Source organism: Melospiza georgiana, chromosome 2 (genome assembly GCF_028018845.1).
Source record: "Melospiza georgiana isolate bMelGeo1 chromosome 2, bMelGeo1.pri, whole genome shotgun sequence".
Classification (NCBI taxonomy): domain Eukaryota; kingdom Metazoa; phylum Chordata; class Aves; order Passeriformes; family Passerellidae; genus Melospiza; species Melospiza georgiana.
The window spans coordinates 56,339,456-56,366,567 of NC_080431.1; the positions used below are offsets into that span (position 1 = coordinate 56,339,456).

The window sequence follows — 27,112 nt, forward strand, 5'->3', positions numbered from 1 at the left end:
AACAATCATCTGCTGCAGAGTACTGTGGCACAATCTTTGGTTTTTGTTACTGTAAGTTGGATTAAGTATCATTTCCAAACTCTCATTTCTGACTCTGTGTTGTTCCTTGTCTTCAGGAAGCATAAAATGCTTATTTTCTACAAAGCAGAAAATGCCGTGTAAATGCTTGAGGCAATATCCTGTTGGGACAGGTGAGGAAGAAGTGATGATGGGAGTGTTGTGAGCAGAAGGGCGCAGACAAGGAGGAGGAAGCCTTTCAAACCATCCCTCAGTGACAGCCAGGTGGGAAGATGGCCTTATTCTGGTTCCTGTTGTTGATCCTGTTGAAGTTGCCCTGTCACTGCCAACAGGTTTTTCAGGTGGGAATATCCAGACTGTGGGCACCCCAATCTCGTCATGAACAGATTTTATGTAAAGGCTGTTTCCACAATCATCTTAACCAAAAGTAGCAGGTATTTGCACTTTAAAATTTAGTTACTGTTTCTGCCTACAAACTGGAAAAAGTTTCTCATCTATTATTTATGCTTATTTCATTTTTTAAAAGGAAACAAATCATAAATAATGAGTTAGAGCATTGAATCTTCAAGTGACACTTTGGCATGGTTTCCCAGGAGCATGTTGCTCCCAAATGAGGTATGTAGGTGCTGAGATTATCATAAGTGGAGGGGTGCACAAAATGGAAAAGATATTGTGGATTTTGCTCATTCCTGGAAACACAGGATTTGTCAGCAAGTTGGATTATACCTGCTTATCACATCCTCTGGCCATTCCCTATGGCTTCTGTGAGAGAAACACTTAGCGGTATCTCAGCCTCTTCAGATCACAGCTGGATCTGCTGGGTTAAATGGCTAATTGAAGGTGAGTGCTTCAGTGTGCATTAGTCAAACCCTGTAGTTAAAATGGCAGATAATTTCCTCGTAGCTGCATGCAAAGGCAAATGCCTCTGTTTCTCTTGCTCGTTTCCATCCCCACAGCCAGCTACGAAGGGCTGCTGATTTAATTGCATAATCTACAGGGCTCAGTGGCAGGGCTCTAACTTAACTGTAACTAAGGAATTCATACTACACAGACTTTTATTCTAGGTCATTCCCCATTTGTGTTGAGCCACATGGGGATAACTGAAGATGCTGCAGACCTAGAAGTCTGCTGGAATCTCAGACTGTGTAATTTGCTGTAGCCATTAAGACATTAGCTAAGGAGATGTGTCATATAGTGAATATTGCTTAGTGTTGGTGCCAGGAGCTGAACCTTCAGGTTCTGCAGCCCATATCACAGTCTGTCAAAGTAGCTTCTCTGTGAGCAAGGGCTGTGGTGAGCTATACCCATGAAAAGGTTGGGTTTGTTTATTTGCTTGCTGTTGCGATTTGTAAATCTTTTTAACACCTTCTCTCAAGGTCTCAAAGCAACACACAGAGGCAAGAAATTCCTGCCTTTTGGAACTATTATCCATCTTCCTTACGTAGGGAAGAGAAGGCTTCAAGAGGCAATATGAGTAACACAGGGGTTGCACAGAAGTCCCTGGTAGGGACAGAAATTGGCTGTAACCTCTGGGACACCCCCCCCCCCCCCCCAGGTTTCTGTAGTGATCTTGGTAATGTTTCTCAGTCATTATAGTTGCAGCTTTTTTCTTTAAAAAGTAGTACCATGTCAGTTAAAGGCAAAAATAAAGTAGATCACCAGGACCTTATCTACGTATATTCAACCCCATGTCTCTGCTGAGTTACTCACACTGCTCTTTAAATCCTAACAGCAGAGAGATGGTCAGAGCTGTTTTGCTGTCCTCCAGAGCCTTGACCTGAGCACTAGCAGTGTCTGGAAGTTGCACCAGAAAGGCAGCACAGGCAGGGTGTAATGTGCTCCTTGAGCCTTGACCCTTTCTGCTTGGTTACTGTGAAAAGCCTACAGACGAATATTCATTCATTTGTATTCAACCTGGCTGTTCTGCTTTCAGACCCCCTTTCTTGTCTGCAGCTGACAGGATGTCACGAGGAAGTGACACAGCAGTGACACTCCATGTGTCATGGTCCACTTCTATTTGAACTTGATTTTTATCTAGTAATGAATCAAGCCACAGGAGTCCAGTCTGGGAAAAAAAGTGTCCCAAGGAAGCAAGCTGAAGCTAGAAAGTTTTTCAGTCCATTTGGAAATAGGAATGCATTACAATGCACTTTTTCCCTCCACAGCAGCCCCCGGTATTCTCTCAAGGTAGACTGGGTACAAAAGGGGTTTTGAATTATTTATTAGTGTGCCTCTGTCAGACGTAATGAGGGCTATAAAGTATGTAAGAGTTTATAATTGGCTATCTGCAAGAAGTAATCCTAAGGGGGCTGTGTAAGGATCAAATAAATTATGCTTCATTATAGTAGTTATGCCAAGGATATTAGAAAATTGTTTTTGGTTGGAGGAAGAAAACTAAGGAGAAGCAGAAAAAGAAAACTTTGTTACTTCCCAGATCCACTGCTGTCAAAGATTTTACAGTCTGGGGGAAGATTTCAGTATTTCTCTTTAAAATTCCTGATGTGTTCAAGATGCTAAATAAGCAGTTGCCAAGATACTAGTAAAAATAATGCATAAATGGAGTTTATCTAAATTGTTTTATTAATAAACTTCACTGAAGTCTCCCATGCAGTTAAGCAGGAATCCCAATTCCCCATTATCCACCATTGGCACATCAGCTTTCAGAAATGAAACTTTTATCTCTTCCTCTCAGGGGGACAAGAATGCTTGCCCCGCCCCCTCCTCCTTCCCAGAATGTAATTATTGTTCTGATAATTCAAAACAAGGATTCTGTGGCAGTAAAAGAGACAGGAGGAAAAAAAAAAAGATGAACCACTGGTCCTGGAAGCTGTGATGGTATCGTTTTAAAATGCATATTTATGTTTTAGAAAAGCCAGGAGTAAAGGGATCTCCATGTTTCTATTTTAGTTATAGGGCTCTTCTAATGCTTTTGGATATGATTTTTGTAACAATAGAGGTACCCCTGGAGCACATGAGTTGGACAAGGAAAAGCCTTGTCAGATCCAGGAGGGAGGGAATATCCCTTCCCTTAAAGCAGTTGCTTGGTATTATTCTAGTTTTAAATAGAAAGTCAAAGGACAACAGGGTTTCTCTCATGTTAAAATATACTTGGTTTTCAATGATTTCCAGCAGTGAAAATTATTCATGCTTTTGTATATTAAGTGTAATACATTCACAAGTCTAAAACCTTATGAGGCCATGGTTGCTCCAGTCCCTGTCCAAGCCATAAAGGAAGCTCGTGTTTTGAAATGCTTTAGCAGACCAGTGTTCTGTATGGACAGCATTGTGTGAAAACTGTGGAAAGCAGGAGGCAGCTGCTGGGACCTGGAGCAGCAGAGGGATTGCAGCCTCTCTAAGTGGCTGATCTCAGCCTGCACACCAAAAGCTGCTCTCCAGCTCCAGTCGGGGGCTGTTTGCTGAATACATAACTCTGTCAAACAGCTTTGGCTTGGGATTGCTTGCAGGTGGTTTTTATTTGCATCACAGAAATCATAGGATGCTCATTTGATCTCTGAGATAAAAACTGTGGGGACTCAAGCAGAAACCAGCGGCACAAGTGGCCAGTGAGGAGCTGGATGGGTCACAGGAGTCAGCTGGTTCTGAAAGAAGAATGCGAACAATAGCCAGGGTATGAGGAGAATTGAAAATAAGGGGCTATTCCTCTTTGAAGACTTTACAAATAGCCTAAGTAGCATTATTAGTGGCTCCTGCAGCCATCTAACATTCACCACATAGCCTGTTCATTTTCTGCTTCAATTTTTTTCCTAAATTCTCTCTCAATCCTTGTAGGAGGTCCAGCCAATTCTGATATTGCTCCTTAGCATTCCCTACTCCTAGGTCCAAATGAAAATTCATGTCTTGTTTCTAGGAATTGCATGCTCCATTCACTAAGTATTAATCCATTAAGCCAATGATCTTGTAAATTGGAGCAGAGCTATTGAGTGCTGGTGATGGTATCAAAGCACTGATTGGTTTTTACCAAGGACAGCCTTTATAGTGAAGGGTTTCTAGAAGAGTCTTCCACTGATCATAAAGCATTATTTCTAAAAAGTTTTTAGGAAGAAGGGACGAAGATGAGATCCAAGAGTCACATAGTTCATATTAGGGTTTTGCTAGTTGGTATTATCACCCCCTTCAAGGTCTTAATTTCGTTTAACTCTCCTTTTGGGTTCTCTCCATTGAAAGCAACAAGTTTGATTCATTTTTCAACTGCTGTCATAGTACTCTGGCATGGCTTTTTGTTTTTTGAAGGGAAAATTCCAAGAGACTGTGAAGCCAGCAGCCACAGAAATCCGCTGGGAAGGAGAAAGAGGCTGTATGGGCCTGCTTAACTTGTTTTAGAGAAAGGTGGTGCGAAGAGGGAAGAAAATGAAATGGTTTCTCAGAGTCCCAGTAGGGGTTTAGCAGAGTCCATGGCTTAAGGAGTGAACTGGAATTTCCACAGGAAGACACTGGTTAGACAATGTGAAAAGCTTCTGTAGCAGACACAGAGCCACAAGAACAGAATGTTTTAAAAGGTGGTAGGATCTCCATTGTGAGTGGCCTCTTAAGAACAGATTCAACAAACAGATCTTTTGGAAGGTACAAGTAGAGCTTATCCTGACTTTGAGGGCGAAAGATGATTTAAATAACTTCTTCATGTCCCTTCCAGCCCTAGTTTATTAACTAAACTTTACTGAACTAATTTCAAAATTATTTCAAAGGTGGGCTGATGAGAAGGGAGAAGCACACACTTCTACTCATTTCTTCCCTCTCACACGCTGGTTTTCATTAACAGAAAGAGTCAGGTTTGTTTGAGATGTTGGTAAGGTTGTCCATATGGATTCTCTCTGAAAAAGATAAGTGACAGTGCCAATTTTTTCTGAGCTGCAGATGTGCAATATATTTGTAACAAACTGCAGGTCCTATCCAAAATCATATTTATCACACTTTGTGACAAACTGAAAAATGGGATCCATTTGAGGAGAATTGACTCGATAGAGTGCTTCTTCTCTCTGCAAATTGGGTCAGTTATTGAGTTTGAATGCCTTTGGATAGGAAGCAAAGAGAAGCTGTGTTTTTTATTTGTTTTTAAAAATAAAAATATCTTTTTTTTCTTGGATATGTCTCATGATGCAAGCTTTCCAGCATGTGAAAATCATGCAGAACAAAACAGACAGTCTAACAGTATGAAATTTTGAGTGTCACACAGTTCCAAACTGGACTTGTGTTGAATCTTACTGTCCCTCTTACTGAAAACAAAGTAGCTGAGATTGGGGTAATAGTTGGTTTTAGTTTAATTGAGGAAGCCAATCGATTTCACATGGAGTCTATTATTGCTTAGATTTAACTCCATTTCTTTTGATTTCCCACTGTAATTCAGCACAAAGGCAAACAGCACTGAATGCACCTTTGTTCATGCATAGATTAATTCATGTGCTTAGCTGCTGGCTCTGCAAGTAGCCTTGTGAATGTAAAGGGTATTTAAAAAGCTGCTAAAAAATGCTGCAGCTACAGCAGCAAACAGTAAATGAAACTGACCTCTTCTCCACCAGCTCCCTTGTATTTTACATCACTTTGCTGAGCATTATCCATCAGCAGTGGATACACTGTACAGATAGAAATGCAGTTGATGGCTGCAGGCCTGTGTATCAACTGCGCTGCTGGTGTGAACATTTTTGCAGAATAGAAGACTTAAACCTGTGAAGCACCAGTGAGAAAAGCATAAAATGAAAAGTGATTCTCAGCTGTGCTTGATGATTGCCACTGACTTTTACAGCATTATTTGTCTTACTCTATTTCCTATCTAGATAAGTGATTTCATTTGATTTGAGGTGTCTTAGAGACTATCTAGTAGAAATGCGGAGCCATTCAGTTTTTACTGCAGGTATAGATTTCCTAGTAGCATGTATGAACTTCCTTGGAAAGTACTCTGTGGTTTGCCAGAGGGTCTGCAGAGTGTGTACTGAAAATATGACTTTAAAGTCTTGAGTATAGTTAAAGTTTTACTGAGATGTGCAGTGGTTGATCTTCTGTTAATCCATGGACAGCTCAAGTGAAATAAAACCAACCAAAAAACTACTTTTAAATAGCAAAAGCCTGGTATGCAGTATTCCCCCACTGGATACAGGCTTTGCATCCATTCAAGTTTCCCTGTGACTTTAAGGATATGCCACCAAAGTGAAGGAATTGGCTGGACGTCTTTTGTTGCTTTATTCCTCATCTACAAACAATTCCTTTTTAATAAATTAGTGAACTAAAAGACATGGTAAAGCAATTATTTGGTTTAATCCATTACTGAAGATTTCCAAAAGCAGTGGAATCACTGGAGTAGTGCTCTAGAGTCAGGGTGTTGCAGACTTAGTCCTTAGTCTAAATGGATTCTGTTGAAAAGATATGGGGATGCCTGTCCATTTATCCATTTTTCTTCTTAGGCACCTTCACTGATGCAGGATATATTTCCTTCATTCCTTTCTTACAGTCTTTCATGAGATGAGTTCACATACTGGGAAATCCTTCAAGCATAGAGCTTCTGAAAAGTTCTGTCTAGTTTTTTGGCTAGTCTCTGTTTGCTATTGAAATTCATATTAATGAAAAGGAATATGCCTTATCTACTATGACTACACGAAGAGTTATGCATTTTGGGAAGTTAGTTATTAAACTACCTTTTATTAATTACACTAGGCACCCTTGTGTTTCTAATGGAATGATTTCTATTTAAATACATTATGCCATATGCCATATGCTGATCTAGACTCTTTGAACTGTCAAGCATTTGATTCTGAGTCACAAAACGACAGGGTGAGCACACAGATGGGTTGTCACATAAAGAAGTCTGATGGCATGTGATAACGCTCAGGCTTCTTTTTTTTTTTTTTTTGCCATAAAGCTTATAATGTACAAGCATTGATCATGGCTTGCCAAACAGAAATGAGCTGACAGTTAAACTCCAGAGTGTTTTCTGGAGCTCTTCAAGCGTTTCAGTTCCACTCTGCAGACTCACTCTGCCTTTAACTGGACCATGTCACATCCTTTTCAGAACAATTGGTGTCAATCATTTTATTGTGTGACAGACTCTGGGAGAAATGGCACAGAGACTTGCCAAAGCTAGTTCTGATTGGTAGCAACTGAGGCAGACCAAGGCCATTTTGAAGCAGCAACTTTTTTCAATACAAATTGTTTTCTTTTAAAGTTAAGCATACAGGTTTGCACTCAGGAGAAACACAGTTTTTCCTTTGATTTTTCCTTCTCCCTTAAAATTCAGGTAATTTCCCATAAAGGAAGAGAATTGATGACAGGAATTGAGATATTTGCATTGCAGAATTAGGGCAGAAGGATAGAAGATAAGGGATAAAGAAAAGTGTAAGTAACTTTGGGCAGGGTTCATACACTTTATAAAAGTGTTTACAGTACAGCTATTTCCCCTTGAGGTAGGTTTCAAAGCTCACATTAAGATCAATAGATATCCAGGGTGGAACTCATTAGGCTAAATCTAGATGCCTTGCACTGTTAGAGATACCCTAGGGTCTGCAAAATCTTTGTGTGGGCTGGCAGGTATGACAGAGGACTTAGGGGAACGTTGCACTGCTCTGGAGAGGCAGCTGAAGGAGTGAGATGCTGAACAGCAATTAAACTGGCAAAAGGTGACATATTTGGGTGGCTGAATCCCACTCTGGGTTTGTACTGCCAATGGAGCACAAATCAAGTCGCTGACCTACAAGTGCCTAGTGCCATTTGAGATGCCTTTGGCTACTCCATCTCCAGCTGCTAATCCAGATGCATTGGCTTTCCCTGCTGCCTCTATGTCATATCTGCCAGTCCCATGTGAATGTCTTTGCTGTCTTAAGAGTTATGTGATCTTACATGTGTCCTAGTCACATAAACACAGTCCTATGTTTATGCATTCTTTAGGATGAGAAAAAATGTCGTCTAGACTCCCCTGTTTGGACTGAAAAAGATCTCAACTCAATTGCCACTGCAGAGGCATCTGCACAGGTTTGATATGCCCTGTGCCATCTGAGGCACCTAGAAAGGAAGCGTCTCTGGGTGGGGGAATTTTCCTCTCTGAGCCTGAAGCACCTCTGTAGCAAGGAGCACCTTTGATCAAGCAAAAAACAAAGTGAAGTGATGTTTCATCTGTCAGAAAACTCCCATCTTCACCCTCCATTGCCCCATGTCACAGTGAAATGAGGGGTGTAACCCTCCCGTGACACAGCACTCTGCTGGATGCTGGGACACATTTGTAATACCTTTTTTAGGCTTCCTCTGCCACTGGCACCCCTTTCCAAGAGCTCTGGAAGGCAGGTGGCATTTCCTAACTGTGCCTGTTTGCTGAGACTGGGAGCCAAACAGGTGCCAGGCAGTGCATGCTCATGGTGTGGAGTAACCCAAAGGAACACAGAAAGTCTCAGGAAAGGTGTGGGGCTTGACAGTCAGGAAAGGGGGGGCTAAGTAAAGTCAAATGGTGTGAACTAAAACCTGGAGCCCAGAACCAGAAGAGAAAGGGTGGTGGGGTATGGCAGAAAACCCTATTTCCATCACTTTCAAGACTGAGCAGTGTTATTGGAAGCAAGATCTGCAAGCTGAAATTTGTAGCATTTTATTCCTTCTGGTTTGTGTTGTTCTCATGCTTCATTTTGCTTTGTGTATTAAGAGTCCCTCTAATGTCCTGCTACAGGAAGGCTGTGGCAGAAAAACCTTGACCTTGAGTGAAACCCTGAACTAACTTGCTGTCTCCCATGTCATGACCCTTGAAGGAGAAATGGGAGGAAATTTGGTGCAGCATAGAATTATGTCTCTGTTTGTGCCTCCACTGCCTGGACACTGGGACAAGTGGCACGAGTCCCTTATGAATTCATTCACATCTGTGAATTCACAGGATTGTACCCTCTCTCAAATGAGGCACTTTAAGCTCAGGGTCAATAAAGATCCAGTCAAATGTCTCATGTTTAGTGGCTACTAACTAAAGAAGAAACTTTTGCCCAAAGTGTTGATCTTGTGTTTAATCCTAATAAAAGCCCATTTCAGCTCCATGTCTGTGTTTCCTGAGTGACAGATACTAACAGCAATGGAAGGGATTGGTGTGATAACATTTTTCTAAGAGAAGAACAACAGAGAGACCAAAGAGCAAAGTGATGGTGCTGAGAGAAGGTGGAAGTGTCACCCTAAAGAAGGGGTGTTCCAGGTGAAGTGCTGGGAGCTGCCAGTATAAAGACACTGATGGAATTGAGGCTGGACTCCCACGGGCATGGGAGCCAGGCTGCCTGCAGCCGGCACAGCCTTGCTCCCCTCTTTCTTCTGATGGCTTCTGCTGTTCTGCCCAGGCTCTGGAGTTTGTCTCAATCTGTTCTGACTCTCTTCTATCACTCCATTGCTGCTTGGTGTCAGCTCCCAGAGGGCTCTTTGAACAGGGACTTTAGAAGCTGTGTCTACTGGAGTATTTCGCATCCCAGTTTTTAACCAATTCTTCTTTAAGCTCATTGTTGGCTAAGGTATGTCTGAAAGCAACAGACAACTTCAGGTGCCAGCTCCATTTTACTTTCACACTCTGGAGTCACTTTTATAGGAGATAAATGCTTCAAAATCATTACAGTGAGGTGAGTTTTTAAATCACAAGAAACAGAGAGTCAAAGTCCGTGCTGCATCTAAAAATTGGTTTTGTTTTGCTTGTCAAGATTACTGTACCTTCAAGTGACAGATGGGAATGTGAAAACTTTCTATCATCTTTGAACATTCAGGCTGGCTAATAGAGAAAAAATGTGAAAGGAAGAATCATCATTAAAATGGTCTTGAAAGTGATGACTTTCAAATTATTGTCTGTCAGCTTCTCCATATGGCCTGAATATTTGTCAGATGAACAGTATACATTAAAAAATCCTTACAAAACAAACAAAACAAAAAGGCAAGTTTTCTTTTTGGTCAGATCTGAAAATAAAAGGGTAGAAAATAGATAAGAGGGGAGAGAAATGAGGAAGATAATTTGAAGTAGATATTTCTCACTAAAAAGTGACTGTACAAAAAGAAACCTTCAGTCTGGTTTTATTTTTATTTGCAGTACATGTATCACGTCTGGCCCATTCCTTTTATTTTTCTAAGTGAAAATATAAATTGGATTTTTACAAGGCCCACTAAAGGGCTCTTTCCTTCTTCAGAGGCTTCCCAGGGTCCCTGTTACAGCAGCGCAGACACCTCTAACTGCTGGGCAAGGAGGCATTTATGGTGCCCAGCAGTCGCTTTCACTGCATTCATAGGGTGTAACTGTCTGGAGCTGAGGATATACAAAAAATGAGTGCATGTAAAAAGCTCTTAACAAGCCCGTAATCAAGGAAAGCCACCAAGGGTTCAGTTACCATTTTAAAGTGCATTTTGCAGCAGCAAGCCTCTGAGGCTGAGTCCAAAGCTAAGTGCCTCATTCAATGCCATCACCACCTCTCTTTATTCATCAAACTGATGGCTGTCATCATCAGACTTAGCTGAATCATATGCTTAGATTCACTCACCCTAGGCAAGGGAGAGGGAAGGAGACTCTCAAAGGTTTGTCTTTATTTAACAGATTTTGGGGGATGTAATCTTCAAATGGACTGACAAAATAACCAAGAATGAGCCATTTAGCAATCAGGGAATGCTGTGCCCTCAACAAGTGAGAGGAAGAGCTGTGAAACAGGATTTTCAGCTATGAATGGTCAGGAGAGTTGCAATTAATTTATGATGTGATGTCTACATGGATTGTTTAAGGCACATCAGGTCCTTGAGTGGAGGCTCCCATTGAAGCCACAGCAGCAATCTGAGGACAGCCCACCACAGGGATTTGCACGTTTCCTTTGTTGTGCACTGGCTTCTGCTGATAGGTCTTGGTGTTTACGAGTGCAGTCATTTTGCCCACAGCAAAATCTGGTTAATGTCTCTTGGGTTTTTAATCCTTCTGTATTTGTTGTTCAAGACTTGCTCATATCCAGGATATTCTTGGAGATATTAATAGTGCTTAATATTTTACCTCTTGGAGTAAGCTGTTTGCTGCATGCCACAAATCATTTCTTTATCACTTCAAAGATGAGACCTAGATCTGTGCCAAGCCACTAATGTAATTACTGTCCCTTCCCTGCTGCATCCACCATATGCAGAACCTGTTATGTGTAATTATTTTCAATCACAAACACCACTCCCGACAGGCAAGATCATCTTTCAAGTGCTAAGTGTTACTAAAATATGATCATGCATTATACTCACAGCGAGAGTGACAGGGAAGGCAGGCTGGAAGGGACAAGGATTACTCTGGATGTTTTAATATTAAGGCATCCACTGTCTGACCCCCTGGTTTGCAGTTTTACAATCTGTAGGCTTGGGCAGCTCCTCGCTTAGGCTGGTTTTAGATCACTTTTGAAGGGATCCATCATTCTGCATGGACCACACAAAGAGCCTAGGGGCTGTCTGGGACCCTCTTAAGTACTGAAGCCAAGGTCTTGATTCCAGCTTTGGATTGCCAAGGCTGGTTGTGCTCAGTCAGCCCTGCATGTCTGTCCCCATGCCTTGGTAGCACATTGAGCCAGATGCAGCATTCACAATAGCAGTGTTTCACAGAGCAGGGCAAGGAGCCTGCTTCATTCCCAAATATGGGACCTCTCCAGAAAAGCTGGTCTGTGACAGTGCCAACACCTCCACTGGTACATTGTACATCATCTAAAACAGCTGCCAAGTGCCACCAGCACCTCCACTTGCTGACCCATCCCACTGACTGGGTCCCTCCCAGCTCCAGGCTACAGCCCCTTTTGTGAAGGTGCCATTTAGGGATCTGCACATTTCCTTCCCCTTTCAATTTCTTTTCACAACTGTAGTGGATAATGGAAGATGACAGAGGATGGTAATTACAGCCGATTGTTGGTTTTGGTTTTCTTCCTTTTTAAAAAAATGGTTATAGGCATCCTAAGCATTTTAAGCAGCTGTAAAGATGGGTGTGGTATCCTGGGTAGCATAGCTGGGTAAATGCAATAACTGTAGAGCAGGCCAGAATGTGACTTTTGAGCTAAACTAGTAACTGCTCTTTACTGAAGCTGCAAAATTAGCTTAATGATTTCCACTGGGTTTGCAGCCCTTAGATTCAACTCGGATCTTTCACTGAATGTTGCAGCTGTTCAGCAGGATCTACATCCTCTGTGATTAAATAAATTGGCTGTGAGCATGTATGAATTATTAGTGGTAATGGTATGCAGCCTTTTTGCTTTTGCAGGATCTGATCCCCACAGTTGCTTACAAACAGGAATGGGTTGATTAGAAGGGAAGGAAGGGACTGAGGGGATTTTGTCCAAGTCCTATTCACACCATAGGCATACTCCACACTTTCAGTGCACACAATAAGGGACCCTAAATGCCAGTTCTCAGCTTCAGTGCCCATGCAGACCAAGGCAGCATCAGCCCTGCTGAAGTCATGTAGAATCCTGCTGAAAGCAATGGGACATGACACACACATGCTCAAGATAAAAATATACCTCAGGGCATAAAGCAAAGTATGTGAAACCTTTTCTTGCTGACTAGCAGGCTCTAAATCTTTGTGGAAGTCTTATGCTGATGGAAAATCCCTGAGCCTGGCCTGAGCCTTGCCTGCAAGAAGTACTGGAGGACACAAGTGTTGTGTCAAGACACAAATCCACAGCAGGTGCATATGCACCACAAAGGGGGACTGTCTGAAGGTCAGACAAAACCAGCAGAAAACCAGTGATATCAAAGGACATGTCAGAGCTACAGCTTCAAGTCTTGTGGCCAGTGGGTACCTGTGACAAAACAAATATTTATATAAGCCTTTTTGCCAGATGGGAGCTCCTGACACTCTGCTGGTCTCTGAAAGGTGTTGTGTTCACTCAAAGAAGTGTGTGAGCTTGCCCATGGCTTTATACCTTGTCCTTTGCCTATAAGCATGCTTACAAAGCACCACTCGTGCTTTGGGGTCATGTGGTAGCACCTGCAATAGGCTGCAGGTTCCCATTTGATCTCGTCATCGCAGTCAGAGCAGGCTGTGAGAGGAAAAGAAGCTGCACTGCTTGGTGACTGGTACTTCACAAGTGAAACTCAGTGCTGATAAAGCCCCTACCCAGCTGGAGAGCCAGCTGTCACTGGGATAAGGAGGCTTTCTGACATAGTTTTCCCTTATTTGGTTTATCTCTTAATAGGAGGCACAGCTAATGGCGAGGCTCAGTGGTGGGTGCTGTGGGCTGGTTGTTGGACAGTGTTGGAATGCCTTTAAGGGCCAGCTCCTTTGGAGCAATTCAACATTACAGTATATTGCATTGCTAAGGAACTTTTGACTGAATCCCAGAATTTATTTTCAGTGAAACTGGGCTTTGAACTTACAGACATGGGTGTACAGAAATGGGAAAAGAGGGGGCTGAATAGGGAAGGAGATAAATCACCAAGGTTTGTGATCACTGATCCACTGTAGCATCAGAGGCAGAAAGAGCAAACAGGTACTCATGTTTGGGAAAGGATGAGCTGTGTTTGGAGAGTGGCAGTGGGAAGTGCTGTGAGCAATACTCGTGGGAAAAAACCCAGACAACAACCTGTTGCTGCAACAAAACCTAAAGAGAGCTGAAAACAAACAGTCTGTGAATGCAGTGGGCACTAGACACTCTTGCCACCTGAGGAGAGTAATTGGCAAGGGCTGAGAAAGAGCCTGTTCTGGGTTTGGAGGAGCAGCATTGTTATGCTAATAATCCTTTCACTTGCCTGCAGTGCTGCTGTTGTGCGCTCCTGGAAGAACTGGGCAGGAGGCTTTCCCAGGACCTGTTTGTGGGGAAGGGCTGGCTGCAGTTTAATCTGGTCCAGGGCCGGCGGGTGCAAGCCTGCCGTCCCTCCTGCCCCCTGCATGCACCTCCCTGCCCTTTGAGCATTTGCAAGGTCCCCCAGAGCGTCTGTTCAGGTGCACAGGTTGGGTGCAAACAGCCCAGCTGGGGCAGTTCACCTTGGGCAGAGCAGCTCCCAAGCTGTGGCTGCCTGGGCTGGCGCTGGGCACCACGAGCAGGGTGGGATGGGGTCAGAACCACGGCAGCACTGGCTGGGGCTGCCACAGTGCCCTGGTCTGTGAAGTGACTCTGGCATCCAGGTGCTCTTCTCCCTTCCCCAGCCATTCTCATAATCAGTGGTGATGTTCCTCCTTGCCCTGTGGGGTCCTGCCCCTTCCTAGCACACCACCCGTGCTGTCTGTGCTTCACAACACCTTTCTTGCTTTAACAGTTCAAGAGAGAATCAGCAGGGGCTTTTTTGAGAGCCTTAGGTTGTCTTTAACAAAAGTAGACCCAGTTTTGGCCTAAATTCTCTTGTCTGAGAAACATCCTTTCTGAGAATTTAATTAGAAGTGACTCTCATTTACATGGATTCTACCAGCTGCCCTTAGCTCTACGGCCCTAGGGGAAAAGAAATGAAATGATACTGTGAAAGATATTAGTGAGGACATTAGAAGCAACCATACCCAGACCAGGCAGGATTCTGAAAATACCTCGCATTCAAATGTCCTTAATTGCTTTTCTCCTGTCACAGCTGCTGCGTGAATGCTCCATCTGAGAGAGGGCTGCCTCAGGGATTTCTTTTTCATTATGTGATGTAGATATGGAGACAGGAGCAGGCAATGACTGCTCAACAAGGGAAGGAAGAAGTAGGCTTGAGCAGCAAGAAGAAAATTGAACTTCGTGGAGGAAGATCCAGGAAGCTAATATTGGGCTTAAACCAGGGGCCGGTGTGCTTGGAGGGGCAGCAGAGAAGCTGCTGAGCTACTTTGCTAACAGCCAAGATGCTAAGAGCATTAAACGTCTTTTGAAGAAAGAAAAGATACCACTTCTGGACTTCAGGGCCTTGCTCAGATGTGTCTTTGAGCAAATCAAGAACATAATGAAATGATTTCCATATCTTACAGGAACATCAGCAATATGAGAAGCTTAGGAATCTTGAGAAGGAAAACAGTAGAAAGGAATGGCAAGTTCCAGGCCCTGAGCCATCATCCCTCTCAGGACTCCTGTTAGACAGGTGTGATGTCCACAGTTACTGTCACAACATCCAGGGCTTTCCCGTCCTGGGAGCACGGCAGCAGAAGTGCTTTGCCAGGGAGCACTGCTCCTTATCGTCAGGAGAGGAGGAGCAAAATTATGTGAGGTTGAGAGGTATGGCCAAAGGCAGCAAGTGACGGCTGTAGGGCTTGAACCTTGTGCTCTGCCTCGCAGGTAAAAGGAACCCCTGCAAACCTTGGGAGGGCTTGCTTGGCTTTACAGCCTGTGGAGTGTCAGGTGCTCCTAGCCCATTATCTACACACTGATTTGTTTCCAATCTCATCAGTAATATCTGACGCAAAGGAGGCAACATTTAAACGTTGTAGCATACATTGAAATGTTCTCTCTAGGCTGTCTGTGTAAAATGCTTTGCCAGCTGTGTTGGCCTTTTGGCAGCTGCTGCAGTGACAGCTGAGAATGTAATATGATAAAAATGCCACTTCTGCAAAACAGTCATGGTGCATGGGAGCATTGCTGATTCCCTGTGATGTCTTGTGAAGGGACAGGATTTGCCAAAACACGTCTGTTTGGGGCAGCACCAGGGCTGGAGAAAGCAAAGTGTCTTGTGAATGTTAAACCAAGTATGATAACATGTAAACGAGTCAAGACCTCAGTTTTTTCCACCGAATGAATCAGGAAAACTTTGTGGAGTGTGTACCTGTGGTATGCATTGATCAAGTGGTATGAAACCATTACTCCCTTGCTTTTGAAAGAGTGAAAAACAAAGAAAAATGGCAAAAGATTAGCACAACTGACAGTTTTCCTGATGGAACCTAGGTAGACCCTGATTGATTGTTGTTTTAATTAATCAGAAGCAATCAGCTTGTAAATGGTGGCATTAATACACTTCTATTTAACCACATGTTGTGTATTCCAAAGTGCATTTTAAGCTATTCTGGAGAGTAGAAGAGAAATCTAAAAGCTTCAGAAGCTGAGCATGGCTTCTGATGCTGAACTATTCAGACTGGCTCCATCCCACAGACCACCTCTAAAACACTGCAGCAGAAGGCAGCACTCCAAATGTTTTTTTGTCTATTTTTAGGAGAAGAAGAGACTTCATTTTCTCTGGGATTCCCTAATTGCAGTTTGACACTTCGATTCCCAAGTGGCAGCCCGTGTTTAAGCTAATGGCAATTCCTTGTATAAACTTTAATTTCCTTTTCTCTCCATAGGTTTGTTGATCGGCTCTGGTTGTGCCCTCTATCCTCTTGGCTGGGACAGTGAAGAAGTCAGACAAACCTGTGGAAACCTTTCCAACCAGTTTGAATTGGGTGAGTCATCACCAGAGCATCTCAGCCACTTTAGACTCTTCTATGTGTTGGCCACAAAAGCAAACTAGGATTTTAAAAGCACAGGCTTGGGGAAGCAACCTACCAGTGTGTGGTAGGCTAATCATACTGAATAATTCTGGAATGGTGCCAAGGCAGGGGATTTCAGATGGATCTCTGGAAATATTTTCCAAAAGAATATTATAAAAGAAAATGTATGTATTTGTGTATGTATGTGTGCATATTTTAAGAAATAAATCAGATTTAATGGTCTTGCAATATGGGAGCTAACGCTTCTGGAGGTCTTGACAGGGTAGACAGAGGCATACCGTCACAGCTCACATCAAGGTGATTCTCCATGAGTGCAATTGGCTGTCTTTGAATTCTGGGATGTTTATGGCCTTCTAACACAAGCCTGAGGTGTATTTGTATGTGACTCACATACTTAGGAAGCTGGCAAATAACACTTGCACCCTATGTTGCCCTCTCCCAAACAAGCTACTTGTCTTACTGCTGCTGACTGCCCTGTGCCTGGAATGAGAGCCAGGGATGCAGCCACATGAGGCTCACACCTGTGCTTGCTCTGCAGGGCTCTAGAAAACAAGGGAACAGCAGCAACCTAAGGACTAAGCAATGTGGAGGATCAGGATCTGATGTGTAAATGCACATCTGAGTCCTTGTTTAGTTGGACACTTGCTGATACCCTTCTCTCTAACTATTCCCTGATCCCGTGCCACTTGAGGAAGAGGAGGATCTGCAATCCTCCTGAAGGAATAGGAGGGACTGAGCACCTTGACTCCCTACAGACTTGAGAGCTTTTGCTCCTAAGCATACAGAGCTCCCCATTTCCAGCTCTTGAAAGCTAAACCTTAGATAAGGTTTACCTTTCCATAAGTGTGCGTGCAGGACTTGTGCAGGGCCTGACAGTAATCCCAGTGCAAGGAATAGTAGATAAAAATGGTCTAATGGGTTAAAGGCAAACCTGCTGCACCATTTCTTGATTTTACACTCATGTTCCTGTCAGATTTCAGGATTAAGGAGATTTGTTTCCATCTCAGAGGTATTTCTTGTCAAGATGTGCAGTAGAATTGAGGTTGAAAGATTAAAAATTATTGCTTTGGGAGAGGTGCTCCAGGCCACTCCCCCTACAGAATTCCTGTGGTGTTTTGAGTGCATTTGATCTGGCAGGGGACCAGAAATTCTCATAACCAGTATTAGCACCCATCACTACAGTGCCACTGATGTCTTATCAGCAAACACCTATGGTGTTGCTCAGAGGGTGTTTAATGTACTCTAGAAGCTTTACCTTGTTATTCTGAACCCTAATTTCCTTCTGTGCTGTTGATATTAAATTTGCTCTTCAGCAAAGTATAAAAAGTTCCTGCAAATTTTTATTCACCTAATAATAGAAGGATTTAGACACAGAGGAGAGAGAACAATAAGAACAGAAATATGTAGTTAACTAGCAGGAAAAAAAAAATGTTCCAGAATTAGCTTCCCAGCTCCATTGAAAGATGTGTCCAAGGATGTAGTAGAAAGACTGGGCAAACCTCTGTGGTAACTGTTGCAGGGAAGATTCAGGTTCTTCCCTGCCCATGGCCAATCCTGTGTGGAAGCCTGAAGTAGTTCCTGGCCAGCCCATTGAGCAGTGCACCCTTTGAAAGGCCAGCTAGCACTTCACTGGGGCATGCTGTTTTTCCTGCTCTGCCATGCCAAGCTCTGCCTCTGGGGCTCTAGCTTGTGTCCCATGCTTGTTCCCAGGTGCAGAACAGTATTACCTTCCAGTTATTTCTCTGCAGAGTCACAGAAGGTGGGTGTTGTGACAGTATGAGCTTCTTCAAAGCACTTGGGCAGTTACAAACTGTTACACCTAAACACTGTCATGTCCACAGTCAGAGCAGTCTCTTAGACCACCTTCACTGTCTCAGTCTTGACTCATGAGTCAGATATTTGCATAAATTGAGTCACTCTGCCTTAAAAGTCAGTGAAGAAACCAATGTGAAAAATGTCATCTGGCAGCTCTCCTTCCAGGTACACGTAAGGACCATGAAAAGTCTCTGTGTGTTTTGTGGGGCTGGAGCACACAGCCCCAGTGTGACACGTGCCTAGACTTGACAGCAGTGCTGGTCTCACTGATCTGCTGCAATCGTGTGTCAACACATTAATTAACAGATCATAATGAGAGCTGAAATTTGCTGCAGTGATTTCTGCTAGGCAGCCCTGCCACTAAAACATCTCCTGTCCACTTACATTGGCAGTGAACTTAAATGCTTGGCTATGATTTTTTCTTACTTAATGTCAGTGTCTGTTTGATGGTGTGTTATCAAAACCATCTGTAAAGAAGAGATTCTGTCCGAGGGCCATTTATGCTGCTGGTCTTCCATAAATACCTCTTGGTTGGTGATAACCCCAACCCTCTAGGTCTCTTCTGAATCATTAGGGACTGGCATACTCATTATAGCCTACAGGCCTAAAATGATGTTTCAAAGACTTAATCTTACTAAGTCTCAAGAAAAATTTAAGTAATTATTGCTTTCATTTGAATATTTAATTTGATTAAGCTGCAATGATATGCTTTTTGTTCCTGAGCCTGTGAAATGGTTTGTCTGAAGAACCATGCGGCATTCAGAATCCACTCTCAGAAAATCTGAGCTGCCGTGAGCCCTGCACTGGTTTGCTAATGGGCAAAAGGGTGATGATGGGAGTGCTGGTCCTGCACCCCCTGCTGCTGTGGGTGCCAGAGAGGATAATTCAGCTCCTGGTTGCTCTCAAAGAAGATGTGTTCACAGGAATGCTGATCAGCAGACAGCATTCAGCCTTCTCTTCCAGGATGGCAAAACAAGTGCTGCAGCCTGGGCTACAGGGAACATGTGCGAGCAGTTGGGAGAGGGTCAAAACTCAACAGGTTTGACCACAGAGTCAGCAAAGGAGGGGGTTCAGCACTGATGCTTGTTCTAGACTTAGGAAAAATCAGGGGGGGAAATGGTTGAGGTTGAAGGTAGAAAATAAAAGCCAGGAGCTGCAATCTGTATTATAGGAGGATGAAGGCAGGTACAGATGAGGGACTGCAAGAACTGTCCTGAGAAGCAGCTGAATTGTGCCCTGTGATATGTAATGTCAACCAGAAATATACTAGAATAAATAATTAAATGAAAACTTTCGCTTAACGAAAGCATGACAAACTCCTGCCCCCACAGCATGCTCATAACTAGAGAGAATAAATAAATAGCAATGCTAAGAACCCAGGAAAAAAAAAAAGGCTAATCTTTAGTGGGTGTGCTAGATAAGAAATGCCATGTCTTCAGGCACTCTGAAAAGGCCTTAGACTTATAGGCACTCCAAATAGTGCTGAGATGGCCCATACTGCGAAGAGGGCACCCCTCCTTCCACCCCTGCCAAACCCACACATTTCTGTGTAGATTCCAAAGTAGTATTTAAAAAGGCTGCAGGAAAAATAACTTTTAATTAATGCCTTTAATTTAAGTGGATTTGAGTATTCTTTTCTCAAAAACCTGAGCTGACAGTGTAAAATACCCAGCAGTTTACTGGTCTCTTTAAAAACTGATATTTATTTGATTTTTATTAAATGAACTATGTCCAAAGGATTCACTTAAACACTGATGTATTTAATTGGGCTATTTTTTTTCAATCAAATAAAAGTGGTTGTATAGCTCCATCTCTGACAAAGAGGAGTTATTCTTCAAATGAAGATATCCTGCCAAGGACAACTCCATTTCTTGATTAAATTACATTCAATAGCTGAGCTGTTTTGCAAAGGGGGATGGGGAATAAGCTCCTTAAGCAGACACCATAAAGACCTCCATAAAGAGGATGGTGTACCTGTAGAGGGGCTTGCTCCCTGCTCTTCCCTAGAAGTATGGTTTTGCCATCATGAAAAGAAGCCCACTGATAGATTAGGCCTTTGACAAATGACTTCTTGCAAATATTGTTGAGAGGTCAAGGCCATGATAGGTCTGTGCTGTGGTGCTCTGCTTGTAGTTCCCAGCTTCCCAGCAGTCAGCATGACCTCTATAAGGGTCCTGAAGCCCCACTCCCTATTGCAGCATCCCATCTGGATCACAGATCCCACAGGAGCAGATTTCTCACTGAAACACTAGATTATGAACAGGAGAAATCTTCTACCACTGTTTTAGGGTGTTAACTCCTAGAAATAGGGCAATACAAATAAACAGGGGCAAGAAAAAAAAAGAGATGTTTATGTTTTAAAGCAGCACAGTTGCTTGCTCATTGACCGAGTCAAAGGCTGTACTCTAATTTGGCAATGGGCTAACAGTGCATGAGGTGGAGACTGGAGTAGGAACTGAGCAGTGCTCAGAGGGACTGCCTTTCACTGAGGATGCATCAAAATCACCCTGATCTCTTGTCACCATGCAAACTGTTACTGTTAGGGTGCATTATTCTGGACTTGCCTGTGGGCCCATTCAGGGCAGCAGTGACGTGGCACAGCAGGATGGAGCTGCTGACTGAAGGGTGTAAAAGTGAGTCAGATCTACGAAATCCCTGGGCCTGCAAAAGGAATTAGCCGGCAATTTCCCAAAAGTAACCGTCATTAGGGCATATCATATAGCACACATTCAATTTTGCTGAGCTGGAGGCACTAACACCATTTTATTTTCATTTCTAAATGTTATACACAAGAAAAACAGATGGAAAAGGAGTGTTTTATCAGGAAATTCATTAAAGTGAGGGACTCTGCATTAAGGTGAAAGTATGCACAAAAGTGAAGACTGCACTAGAGATTTGCAAAAGCTTCCACATTCTGCATATTTAAGCTGTGTGAAGAAATCTTCTGAACTTGCCTGACTGTTTTAAAGGGGCAATGTGAGTGTACATGTGTGAACACATTTGTATTGGTTTTGAAAGTCTAAAATCAACGTGAGACTGAATTCTTTTCCCACTGATTTCCCTGGGTGTGCATGTGGAAACTGTTCAGTTTTACGTGCTGATGTCTGTTGTGATGGGTGCAGAGGCAGCCAAGTTGCACAGGAGGTCCCAGAGAGGTTAGGGCATGCTCAGTTTAGCTCACAAAATCGAGCCTCAGCTCAATCTGGTGAAGCAGCACTACAAGACCAATACTTAAGAGCCCAAACAGAAAAATGTTTATCTTGAGTAAGATTCACTTATTGAAACATAGATGATTCATGTCATCATGAGCCACCAGCTACCACTTCCCAACCACCAGATGTATGAAGTGATGCTAGGTACTTATTAGCCAGGGAGAGTGAAGACATGAAATTTAAGATAAACTCCATTTTTAATTGAACTTTTTTTAACTACTTGGCAGATATTTTTTCTTTCTTTGACAAAATACAGTAGCTCTATCTCTTCCTTCATGGTCAGAGACATCCTTGACCTGGGGGTCAGCTGCAGCAGCAGCCAAAGCTGATAGCTCCAAACACACAACTTCGCTTGCTGTCTGTGGGCTGCTGTGAAAGGGCACACCTGGCCAAAGTCACTATCTAGAGAGAAGCTTAAAAGCCTGGCTCCCATCCTGAACTAACCAAGCAGCTGGATTGGCCTCAGAAGCTCTCAGGAACTTCTCTCGTGATGGATATTTGTTTCAAAAATCATTATTATTAAGGTTCCCTTTTGCTACTTTTAGAGGGATTGAAATGTCTTAAAGAAAACCATTGCCTTGATAATTACTTTTGCTGTGGAAATGTTAGAGTAAATGAACTTTAAAGCACTTTCCAAGCAAACAGTGAAGCTACTAAAACAGCATAAAAAGAAAGCAGAAAGTAGTGTGGATGTAAAAAAGGCTTTGTATACTATTTAATTTGTCTTAGGTGGCATCATTTCAGCATCTGGCTGAGTGTTGACATTGAGTGCTAAAGTGTCAAGAAAAGGATTTAGAAGGGAGGACAATTTGTTAGTACCCTATTAAAAGCAAAACATTCAAAGGTGTTTTTCTATAAGCAGTCTATCTGAAAAAGGCATTTTTCTTGTTTGCAGATTGTCTGCAAACAGCACGGGGATTTCACACATTCATTTTTTGACTGGGGCTGAGCACAACCTTTACAAGCATACTTGAGCTGCAGCTGCTGAGTTCTTAGATAAATGACTGAGTAAACTACATGCTAGTAAAGGAAGTATTCCATCAAGAAACATTTCCTCTTTAGTGCTACCCAAACAACTTCCATTCTTAAATCTTTGTAAGCTTTTGGTGACTATATCAAGGTCCACATATATTCTGTCTAACATAAGGAGAAACTATTTACAAGAGCACAAAGTGGCAAGTCAAGGGGGAATTGCTTCAAACTGAAGCAGTAGGTTTAGATATTAGGAAGAAATTCTTAACTGTGAGAGTGGTGAGGAGGAACAGGTTGCTCAGAGAAGCTGTGGATGCCCCATCCCTGGCAGTGTTCAAGGCCAGGCTGGATGATCTGAGCACCCTGCTCTAGTGGAAGTTGTCCCTGCCCACGACAAAGGGTGTGGAACTAGGTGATCTTTAAGGTCCCTTCCAGCCCTGTCCACTCTATCATTCCATGATAAGGCACATACCTTTGTTGCCAGAATTAGACATGGTCATGCAAGAACCTTCTGCAGTCAGTAGACATTAGCAGCAGCATCCAGAAAGGGACTCAGACCACCTGGAGCAATACTTGGTACTCTTTATTATTAAAAAAGTGCAACTGAACTGGTTGTTTGGAATCCCTTCCCAGTTAAAAGGGAGAAAAATAGGAGCTGCCAGAGCAGGGTTCATCTGCTGTACTTTACATGTTTACTTTAAGAGGAAATACAACACAAGTGACTTTTTTTCTTCCTACTCTCTGAAGGGAGTCTGGGGTACTAGTCCAGTGTGAATCTTGGCATTGTGTGTGTTCAGAGAGAGGGGAAATTGATTTCACTTCTGCACTAGGTGAGCTTTCTGCTGACTTCTTGCAGGAGGCTGAGAAAGCTCCTCTTAGCAGTACATAAGCTGTTTGCTCCTGGGAATTTGAGATTTGTAACTGACACTGGGTATAGGTTTCTCCATCATTGCTCCATGAAATGCACACCTACAGCACATTCGAGGTTTGATTAAACAAAATTATGTGATCCTATAAAGAAAGGAGGATTTGATCATTTATATGTGTCTACATACAGCAAGACTAAAAAATCTCAATTTGGCTTTTTTTCCTCACTTTTTACCCTTCAGAACTTCATGAAATTTTATGCATTTAGTTAAAGACCAATTCTAAGTAACCAAAATAAAAATATACATGCATTTAAAAATCATATTTTTTTAAAAAGATAAATCCATTGAGAAACTCATATCTGCAACAGAAAAAGTAACCAGCTCCACTGAATTCATTATTTTGTATCAGGCTGTTTGCTGGGCTGCAGTTTTGCCTTATATAGTGTTCTTTCTTTGTTTCACATAACTACTTTAATTCTTTCTGGAGGCATTCCAAGTTTCAACTTCTTTTCCTGCTTTTGCAGCTGATTTCACATGACAGTTTTTCATTGTTACTGTGTCAAGAAAAAGATCTTCAGCTATTTAATTTATCTTGGCTTTGTTTCAAAATAGGTTTAACTTCTTATTAATTAGCTGATTATCTTTTACATTCATTTATGTCTTTCAAATTTCCAAATCCCAGTATATCCCTTAGCATCACACTTTTTTCTTTTTTTTTTTTTTTGACTACTTTTCCAACACTCTGATTGGTGATGTGAATTCACATTCTCTATAGTACTGTACTCTCTTGTGAATCTGTTAATTAGAATTCCTGCACAACTTCTTGGAAGTAAGAATTGTAGGTTTTATTTTTGAAGGTATATAATTTGTTCTCTACAGTCTGGCTAATTCTGAAACCTTTTCTCCTTCAACTTGGAAAATAGGCTGTACTTAAGGTTAATTGATTAGAGTTTGCCAAGTACTCCAGACTGCAAGTCCAGGATAGTCTTAAAATTAACAGCAAAAAAGGTACAAATATTTAAGATACTAAGTCTTGCAATTAACAGGTTTGCATCCAAGACACTTTCATATTCAGGATATTTTTTCATAAGTGGCAATTATTGGTTATTTTAGATTAAACCATATGTTATTTCTAAGACCTTGATAACTATATGTGATAATTATTTATAAGACATCATGAATAGAAATCCTGGTAAAATTACATTTTGGCAACTGGATCCTGGCACAGCTCCATGGTAGATCAAGTATCTACGTATTTTCTGTTGCCAAATTTTACTTACTCCCAAATTTTTCTTAGTCTTTATTTGCCTATATATTCAAGAGGAGGGGGGAAGCAAGGAGATGCATATCCTGGCCTCAAGGATCACATTAGAAATCAGGAAAAGACATGGAAGTGCTTTTTAGTAAGCCCATTCATCACTGCAAAACTACCTTTCCATATTTACTGATTTCTTTTGGTTTAATAAATACTGTCTTATGGTCCATGGGACTGTTTTCTGTCAATCTCCTTTTGATAGTGTCCTTGCTCTCCATAATTTTTGTCCTCTGTCCTCAGGGAACATGATTTTTCTCAATCCTCTTAAGAAAGAGTGCAATGTTTCCAGTCTTTAATTTCTTTATTTGCTTGGAAAATGGCCATCCATGCCTATAGCTGCAAGCTCCATTATTCTGTTATTTCAGTGCTCATCCTGACACTTTCTTGCTGCCAATCCCAGTAAAACAAAGGTGAAAACAAAGTTCTTAATGGCTGGCTACAAACTTGTCTGAGCCAACTTGGACAGTCCTGCTTCACTGAACGACCAAGAGCTCCAATTATTTATGCTCTCTTAAAAAAAAAAATTAAAAAATCTAGAATTAACAAAGTGCTGAAGTGCTGAAGCCACAGCTTCTCCCTCAATAGTGACCTGTCAGGTGTAGACTGATTTGTTTAAAGCAACACCAGTTCTGTGCAGAAAAGCAAGCTGCTGTGATGCTTGTCATCTCTATCAGCTAGAAAAGCACTTCAGCCGCTGGGAATTTACTTTGGCACAATCTTAGGAGCAAGAACATGTGCATATTGATGCTCACACCTCCACACCCTCAATGGATGTAGACTCCTCTACCTATGTGTATCTATATCTATATATCTATATATCTATATATCTATATGTGTATTCCAATACATCTTTCAGGGAAACAACAGAGCTTTTGTGCCTTTCTGTGTGTGTGAAAATTGACATGCTTTCAACAACTGTTTTAAATCTATCAAGTATTTAGGTAGTGTTGCTTCTCATTTTAGAACTTAGACATTAAAAAAAAAGGGAAACTGCAGTACTAGATTTCTAATCTTTTATATGACAGGCTTCATGAATGCAAACTGCTGCATTTGATGGTTGAATTTAAGCCCTAGTTCTGCAAATCTCTTCAACATTTGCTTACCACTGAAACACAACTAGTCCTGCTGGTGCCAGTGCAGTAATAGCTTCTCAACTCTGCTTTTTATAAAGCTTTCTGTTACTTTTAAAATGAGTGTTTTATATCTATGTGAAGCAGAAGTAATTTTACAAAAACTGCAACCCAATTATGGATAACCAACAATCTTTCTTTAGGATGCAGTAGACTAAAATAGGCCATACATGTGGTAAAATGAGAACACCAAAGCAGAAACAATAACTCTACAATGTTTTCCTCCTTGTGTAATATAGTGATAAAATGCCTGTCATTCTTTCATTTTGACACGTGGCTATGCAATGTAGGCATTCATAGCAATGGGTACCTTTGAGATGGATTATCTCTGGTCCTTTATCTGTCCTTAACTATACTTGCAATGAAAAGTATGGCTAAGTCCTCTACCCTCAGACACCTGCCCTGCTGCAGGCTCCTTTTCAGCACAGCAGTTTGAAATTCTGTTCTGCTCAGCATCATCCGAGTACAGATCAAGCTGTTCTTTCCAAGGCCTCCCATTGCTCTTGACATGGGCTGGAAATAATGGCCAGGTTTATTGCTGTGTTATTATTGCTCTAAGGTCAAGCTCCCAGCTCTTTCATCCATTCTCCTGCTCTCCCGTTCTTTCATTTGCTCATCTTGACCCAACTCACACTTGTGAACTGCATTGCATTTGTTAGATCAAGAGGCTGCCTGCCTGCCGTGCCTCAGAGCATTAAGTAGGGCAGTGGTCCTTTGGGTCCTTTCCCTGGGGAATGGATCATGGGCTGGAGAAATAAATGTTATTCTCTTCAGCCAAGAGTGAATGTGTGTGTTGTATCTCTTGAACACATCTCTGGCACTGATTCAACAGTTCTTTCTTCTTAATATGTACACACATGCTCTCTCCCACTGCTGAGGCACAAAAGTTGAAATCACACCATATAAAAAGGTCAAATTTACTTCATTCTGTCCTGCTTAGGTTACAGCTTTGGGCAGTGCCACCAGATGAATCTTCAAGCTCTTTTTGAAGTAGTATTTTGACATTTTCTCTACCTGGAAACATCATGAGGAGAAAAACTTACTTTCTCAAGCTGCAACTACAATTGTCTAGTTTTTGGAATATTTCACAGTTTAAAAAGACCTATCAGATGGAGTCCATCTCATCACAAGAAATGATGTAGCATACCCTACTCTGGTATAAACATGGTAATTTTCAAAGTGATCCAGTGAGTTTAAACTTCTGGTGTAGGCTTAATTCTGTTTTTGAAATTCCCAGCAGAAGCTCAGGACAGGGTGTGTACACAGCCAAAGCAATAGGTGGCCCAGAGACAGGTCTCTCCACAGACTGCTGAGTGACTGGGCAAGTGTCAGCGTCAGGGACAGGCACTTGACAGCTCTCCAGGGTGTCTGGTGGCCTTCTCTTCAGGAAGTCAGATCTCTGTGCAGTCTTCTGTAAGGAGGGCAAGAATGGTGCTGTCTACAGAGCACAACTAGAT

The 27,112-nt window shown here is 42.2% G+C and overlaps 1 protein-coding gene across 1 annotated transcript in view; it reads left to right on the forward strand.

Moving 5' to 3' along the window:
- The window catches only part of LHFPL6 (LHFPL tetraspan subfamily member 6), a 135,711-nt gene that overhangs the window by 106,132 nt on the left and 2,467 nt on the right, over positions 1 to 27,112 (forward strand). Inside the window, exon 3 of the mRNA XM_058045426.1 lies at positions 16,196 to 16,294. Within this exon, the coding sequence (XP_057901409.1) occupies positions 16,196 to 16,294 (99 nt within the window). The remainder of the gene's footprint in view (positions 1 to 16,195; positions 16,295 to 27,112) is intronic.